Below are 7,954 nucleotides of genomic sequence, written 5' to 3' on the forward strand. Positions count from 1 at the left end.
TCTTTTTCTTCCGCCACATAAAAATTACTAATATTATGATGTATATCAAATACAAGAACCATATTTTACAAAATGTTGCAGGTACAATACAATGCACAGAATAAAATTGATGGAATTGATGGTATCATGTAATTTGGTTAATTTAAGAGGTAATTAAGTTTACTTTCATCTGCTTTGTTTTAAATATTATTTGCAATGAATTTTATAATAGTTTCCAGTTATTAGATTTCATGTTCCATTTCAGAAAAACAATGGGTTGCAGCTGGTCCCTGTTTAAGCCAAGAGAAAGTTTGCCTCTGAATTACTGCATTTCACTCAGTAATTTAATTCATTCTCTTGACTTACTTTATCTTGTGTTCTCACATCAGGATTTGGAAGCTTTTGGAAACTTGTGAAAATTAAATCTGCCTGCAGAACTTCATGTCCAAGAGAAAAATCTAATAAAGGATTGATAATGCTTTCTCTGAATATCTCGAGGGATTTGATTGATTGCTCTGAGTTTGGAAACAGATCCTGTCCTGAGAGCTTTAGGTCACCAGGAGTACGAGGGGTAATGTATCTACTCATTACAGCAGCCTTCATTCTCACCATCTTAGGGAATCTGGCCATAATTGTCTCCATCTCGTATTTCAAGCAGCTTCATTCTCCGACCAATTTCCTCATCCTATCCATGGCCGGCACAGATTTCCTGATGGGCTTTGCCATCATGCCCTACAGCATGGTGAGGTCTGTGGAGAACTGCTGGTATTTTGGGATGACGTTCTGCAAGGTTCATTACAGTTTCGACCTGATGCTCTGCTTAGCTTCCATTTTCCACCTTTGTTCCATTGCCGTGGATCGGTTTTACGCAATCTGCCACCCTCTGCATTACGCCAGCACCATGACCATCGCAGCCATAAAACAAATCGTAGCCGTGTGCTGGTCAGTGCCTGCGGCTTTCGCTTTTGGTCTGGTTTTCTCAGAAGCTTATGCTTCCGGCATTGAGGGCTATGAGATGTTGGTTAAATGCTCAAGCTTGTGCCCTATTGTGTTCAACAAACTGTGGGGGGCTGTTTTATTTACAGTTGGTTTATTTGCTCCTGCTTGTATTATGATGGGGATTTATGTGAAAATTTTTACAGTCTCCCAAAGGCACACATGCGAGTTGAGCCAGGCACACAGGCACACAAAAAGTGATATGAAAAATGAGCATTCTAAGAACAAAGATAGGAAAGCTGCCAAGACTTTGAGTATAGTTATGTTGGGTTTCTTAATATGCTGGTTTCCTTGTTTGTTCACAGTCTTAATTGATCCATTTTTAAATTTCTCTACTCCTTTACCTTTGTTTGATGCTCTAAACTGGCTTGGGTATTTAAATTCTTTCTGCAATCCATTAATATATGGCTTTTTCTATCCATGGTTTCGGAAAACTTTTAAATACATCTTAAAAGGTAAAATATTTAACCCACATTTTCGTACAACAAAAATTTTATCTGAAGATCAGTCATAGTTACAGATTCTACTATTGACAGTAGCTCTAGAAATGAAAAAGAAACAGTGAATTACTGGATATTCATGGTTCAGTAAAAGCCTGAAATGTGCAATAAGAATTATATGACTCAGTCCTGAAGAATTATCTCATCAAATATTTCTTTAATAAAATCAGACTCATTTTATATGATACTTATTTACTTCTTGTGTTCACTCTTAATGCCTTGATAGTGTTTCAGAATTTTAAGCCTTTCTACAATATCTTAATGCACTGGTTGTTCTTTTTAATTTCAGAAAGTATTTAATTACAGTCCATAAACTCAATATTTCACCTAATCTTGTACGTGTGCAGCTAATCTTTCTTGAGGCTCATCAATAATCTGAATACATCCCAGACTAATATGGTGGCAGTCTTTGTCACCCTTTTGTGACTTGGGCATTAGCAGATGTATAGAGTCTCTGTTATTCCCAAGCAAATCGAATTTAAGCATAATTTTGGCTTCAAGTCGATCATTTCCCCTGAAAACAACAGAATCAGGTTTTCAGCCCTTATCCTCCGTGTGCCTCGTACTTGGGGAGGAGTACTTGGGAACGAGAGTACTGCTCACACTCAGGTATATGCTTGTCCTTTCTTTGTTTAGACATCACGCTCCAGATGTTATAAAATATTCTTGCTGTTAGTCCACCCTATATTCACCCCACCAAACTTTAACCCTGATCTGGAGGCTTTAACTGAGGTCCTTGCCATGCCGAGCTCCCTCTGAAGTCAGTAAGAGTCCCTGCCAGAGTTCACAACAGTTACATCCTTAAAATAAGGTTTGCTGAGCTGTTGTACTGGACACAGCTACCACAGTCTTTTTATTGTGAATTATACCTCTGACTTACCTTTCACGGTATGCATACAGTGTATTAAAGTCTTATTAAAGTCTGACTACCAAAAAGCCACCCACATGTTCATTCCCTTCTTTGTTTATTACATCTATTATATCATGGCATATCAGTGGTAGCTCATTTTCTTTGCTAAAAACATTTTATTTTATCTGTGATAACATGAACATGTTCTATTTTGGATCTGGAGAATCACAGTTTCACCCCAACCCTGAAACACTTGAGACAACAAGGAGACGGAAGGTCACAGACTTGTCTGGGGTGGTGTGTAAGGTTCTAAACTTTCATAATAAAAAACATAAAAGCCAAGGCCTTTAGGTTGATGCAAATACTCTCCCTGCGTGCGATTGCCACTAGCTGAACAGACAGAGCAGGGAACAGAGCAGGGCCGGATGCAATAAAGACTTTAGGCACCTAGAAGTTGGATAATAGATTGTCCCATATTGTTGCTCAATACGTGTCCAGGGAGACCCCCGGATTAAACAGGAGGGCAGCGGGAGCGGGGCTCAGGCTGAGCAAGAAAGCTGAGCAGCAAGTTACTCGCAGCCAATGGCCCAGCTCTAGAGAGCTGGATCTCTTTAGCACAGCCCAGCCCTGACTTTCAGAGCCTGTGCTGTCGCCTCAGGTTTGTCTAGACTCATCTTAGTCTGGTTTTGCTCCTACAGTGTTCTTCCTCAGGGCCAGGTTTCTGGAAGCTCTGTTGAAGAGGACAACCTTGCATACATTTCACACGACGCCTTACTTGCCAGGGTACCATCTGGGATGCTATCAGGGACTTTCCACATCTCCTTTTGCAGCTGAGCTACATGAAATGTAGCTACACAGTGTTTGGGGGTGACACGGAGAGCCCGCAGCCTGCCGGTGCTGGCAGGAAGAGAGAAGCTCCATGCCAGGTGATGGGGGAGGCAGTAGAGATGGTGTCGTGGCCAGCTGTGCCAGGTCATGTCTGCCTGCAGCACAGTGTGGCTTCTTCAGAGAAACTTGAGCACTATTAGATCTGTCTTTGTATTAAGACTAATCCCTGAAGGGTTTTAATTGAAAGCTGACAAATGCTAAATGTCCCTGATGCACTTCCAACAGTGAAACCATGAGTCAGATGATGGGCCACAAAAAATTAGATATAATGCTAGACTTGGAGGCACCTACAGATCCTTTTTAAGTGTCTTCACAATGTTTGCTCTGAGCAGTATTTGCCACTGTACTCAATTATTCTGCAGAGCGAGTTTGAATCCCTTCTGCTAGTTACACAAGAATGTGTTAAGTTAATGTTAGGTGTCTAATTAAGTCTCTAAGTCCACATTTAGGCATTTATGAAAATCTTCTATATATTAAATGTCGAGCTGGTGACACATGATGCAATTGGAGACATTTTAAGTAATGATTGAATTACTTCTTTAACACTTAGTATAAATCATAGAATCATAGAATCATTTAGGTTGGAAAAGACCCTTGGGATCATCGAGTCCAACCATCAGCCCCACTCTACAATGTTCTCCCCTACACCATATCATTCAGAATCAGCCCAATACATTACATCTCCTACAAAGACAACATTTCTTCCAGACTGAAAATCTTCAGGGAACAATTTTGAACTATCTCTGAGGCTTCAGTATGGCATGTCCTTCTGTATGTCCAGTGTGTGCCCTTGGATGTTAAAGGAGTATCTACTTAGTCAGTCTTGCTACACAACTTGCAGCCTGCAGCTAGATGTTCTTCAGCAGTTCTTCTGGCCAATGGGACTTGCCTATCTGTCAGATGATAGGGTTTGGTTCCTGAACGTTCCTGAACTGACATGCCATTCCATCTGCTGTTAAAAGCACTGCTTTGCACAAAACCTAGGGCATCAGAGTAACAGGGATTTTTTTGTGGACCACATAGAATCATAGAATGGTTCAGGTTGGAAGGGATCTTAAAGACCATCTAGTTCCAACCCCCCTGCCATGGGCAGGGACACCTCCCACTAGACCAGGCTGCTCAAAGCCCCATCCAGCCTGGCCTTGAACACTTCCAGGGATGGGGCATCCACAACTTCCCTGGGCAACCTGTTCCACTGCCTCACCACCCTTACAGTAAAGAATTTCTTCCTAGTATCTCATCTAAATCTCCCCTCTTTCAGTTTAAAACCATTACCCCTCATCCTATCGCTCCAATCCCTGGTAAAGAATCCCTCCCCATCTTTCCTGTAGGCCCCCTTTAGGTACTGGAAGGCTGCTAGGTCTCCCCGGAGCCTTCTCCAGGCTGAACAACCCCAACTCTCTCAGCCTGTCCTCATAGCATAGGTGATCTGCTGGTACACAGCAGAACCTGAGTGGCTGTGGGTTTTGCAATAACATATTCATCACATTCAATTCAATGCGGTACAGCATTTATGTTCAGATGCAAACACTGCAGACCTGTTAATTTCTTCATCTCCTTAAATATCATGGTAAATTGTTTTATTTTTTCTGAAACACATGCTCACCCATTAATCTATTTTTCCAAACAACATAGTGAACCATTTTAGCATGAATTCTGGTCTATATCAAATCCAGACCGTGTTCTTTTCCTCAGGGCAGCAGCCAGAAGGGTTGGGACTTCTTTTATGTTTTTTACTGTGAATGATTCTAACATTGCCCTCGGAGGATATATTTCCAATCCCAGATTCAGGAGGGAGTTCAAGCTCCCGCATCCAGGTGGGCACCTCAGTCTGAGAGCACCCCCATGGTCCTCTTCCTCTCTGGTACATCCCAGTTTGAATGCGCAGGACAGCAAGACATGCTTTAAAGCATCCCAGCCGGGTAATCCTCATCTAACAGCAACATTCAGAGCTGTCTTCAAAGACAGTGATCTTTATTCAAACAATTGCTATATTTCTGTTCTTAATGGTTTGCAACTCAGCAACTGTAAGGTATTATCCGCAGTGCCTGCTTGCGGTCAGAATAGTTAAGTTCACTATTATTTTCTTTTTTCTTTTGATCTTTTCTGTCACAGCCTAAACCGTGAGAAAGGATTTCCCACCCCCTTGTGGAGTCCATAGGCAAAAGCAGCTTTAAAGAAAAAGATCGACATCTTACATTAAGACAGGTTGGGTTGCAAAAATACCAGCTGAAAACTTTGAGAAATAGATTGATTGATTTTTGCAAGCTCTGTGTTGATTTTTATTTTATAACTTAATACTGCAGAGCACTTAACAAATATTTAGCATGAAGTCACTGATATAACTGGTTCTGAAGGCAGGTATGTTCTGGAGGTGAAGAAAGTGAGCAATAACATAAAACATCCAAATGGCAATTCTCTGGAGACACTGCAGTAGCATTTCCAAAATAAATTCCTCAAGATTTAAATTAAAAATTTTGGTTTACAGACATTATTTTTTTCTTCTTAATGAAAATATGCCAAAGAAGTCAGATAAGTTCAGGTAAATTAATGCCCAATAGTCAGCACCCAATTTTCAGTTACAATGTTTTTTTGACAAAACCCCCACAACATTTTAATCAGCTTTAGTGAAAATTAAGTAAATGAAAGTAACTGTTCCAAGAAGCTCCTGACATATACAGCTGTAACAGTAATACCTTAAAATAATTTATTTATTCTTCCATTTACGTAACCTAATCAAATCATCTTCCCACTGGATCGGTTGTGTGTCAGTCTTCCTGGCTGCAGCAGCAACAAAGCATCAATGAAGCATTACAGAGTAAACTGACGTAGAAAAGGACGTGCAGTTTCTCAAGGGACAGCCATGAGACTTCTTAGCAATAGATCAACTAAGAGCAACCCAGTTTTTCTTGTAAGAAAGGAGGCACGCTTTCAGTTGTATTTTTAATTACACATTTCCACCAAAATGCAGGATTGAGAAAATCCAAAGCAGCTTCGGATTTTAATATGAGAAAGCATATTTAAACACAAAATAAAAATCTGGGAGTGCTCTGAGGTATAGACGGGAGCGAGATGGAGAGGCAGGGGAAGGGAACCCTCAGAGGCTGGAGGGAAAACCAGGCAAATATATTTGTTTAACTCTGCTGGGGAGCACCCTTCTCTCGCTCGCTGCCTGCACGCAGAGGCTGTGGCCACAGGAGCTCTCAGCGAGGCCAGCAAGGAGGGTGACAGCTACCCTGTGCCCCCACCCCACATCAGCATGTTCATAGGACTCCTGAGCTCCATCCTGCGCTTGGGATCCTGCCCTCAGACACCTCTATTTGAGAGCCCGCCCATGACTGAAGTACGCTGGCACTGCAGGTACATGACATCAGCAGAGCTAAGGGACAGATTTTGTCCCCTTGTCCTTCAGGTCAGATGCCGAGTGACAGAAGGGACAGTCACAGCACTTGCAACTGTCGTATTTGTCTCTAGATCTGATATAACACTGTAATAATGCTGGTTTAAAGATATCAAGATACATTTTAAATAAATTAAGAGAGGCAAGATTTGATCGAAAGAAGGGATTGTGTGCTCAAGAACACTTTTTCCCACAAAAAAACCTTTCCCTTACAAATCTTGTTCTTTAATATTTAAACAATTTTATTTTGTCTGGTTTTCTTCCCCAGGAGTGGCTGCATTGTAATGCTTTGGTGAAGAATCCATGCTGCTAAATGATGACTTCATCCAGCCTCTGGACCTCAGAGCTGGTCTAGTATTGCTTTGATTTTAGACCCTAGAAATGCAAGGCGTGGGCTTTGCCCCTGTGCTATTTACATGCACACGGGAGGAACTGTCCTGTCCAAAATGGGGGGGGAAATATGTCTATGACTGCTTCCATCCATCAGCTCCAGCAATCCACTCTCCCACCAAGTTTCTGGTCTGCTCCATGGTCAAAACTGGCTTTTCCTGAGTGTCATGTTATGCCCCACAGCACAGCCAGCTCCACCAAATCATGCTGGTACCTCAGGGCTCTCTCCTGCAAACTCCACGCTTCCTGCGATGCAGTTGTGTAGCGCCTCTCCTTTTTGTCTGATTTCTCTCTCTTGACTGTAATTATACTGTCTTTGACCCATTTCATTACATCACCAAAAAGACCATCCCTATGATATAAGTTACTTTCTTAGATAGCTAGTCAATTTTATTCTTGTTTGCCTTTAGCATGGTTTTCTCAGGGGTAAATACTGACGTTGTTGAAGAATATGTAGCACCCATCACCTGCAGCAGTTTCTGTGTTTCTCTCACACTTAACAAATGCTGAGGAGTGCTGGCTTCTCCCTTTGCTTTGTCTTTTCCAGGTACACTGATCGTAGAGATGCAAGTCCTCTTATTGTTTCTAGCAGGAAAACATTCCAGAAAAATTACTAAAACTCTCCATGTGTCACAAGAATCAGAGTTCCTTCAAAACCAGGACAAAGTAACGGAAACATCATGCATAATCATGGAAATTTGGGTATTTTTTTCATTGGTTGGTTGTTTTTGTTGTTGTTGTTGGCTGCCTTTCTCTCAATAGTTGACGTTTTTATTAACTTCTCAACACCTAAGGACTTGTGCAACGCCACCTTCTGGCTGGGTTGTTTCAGCTCTGCCTGCAGCCCTATCATTTATGGTTTGTTTTACCCTTTGTTTCAAAAAACCTTTGAAAATGGTTATTGCAGGTGCAATACTCGGAGTCTTCTATCTTCAATGTACTCCACTGCCT

At 41.6% G+C, this 7,954-nt stretch overlaps 1 protein-coding gene across 1 annotated transcript; it reads left to right on the plus strand.

Annotated features, from left to right (window-relative positions):
• The first annotated feature begins 454 nt into the window (after window positions 1-454).
• Window positions 455-1,489, plus strand: TAAR2 (trace amine associated receptor 2). The gene has a single exon (XM_074579363.1). The coding sequence runs from the start codon at window positions 455-457 to the stop codon at window positions 1,487-1,489; it is 1,035 nt and encodes a 344-aa protein (XP_074435464.1).
• The last annotated feature ends 6,465 nt before the right edge of the window (window positions 1,490-7,954 follow it).

The sequence above is a fragment of the Larus michahellis genome, chromosome 3 (genome assembly GCF_964199755.1).
Source record: "Larus michahellis chromosome 3, bLarMic1.1, whole genome shotgun sequence".
Classification (NCBI taxonomy): Eukaryota; Metazoa; Chordata; class Aves; order Charadriiformes; family Laridae; genus Larus; species Larus michahellis.

Coding starts and splice junctions, on each gene's coding strand:
- TAAR2 (XM_074579363.1), top strand. CDS start 455: ATGCTTTCTCTGAATATCTCGAGGGATTTGATTGATTGCTCTGAGTTT.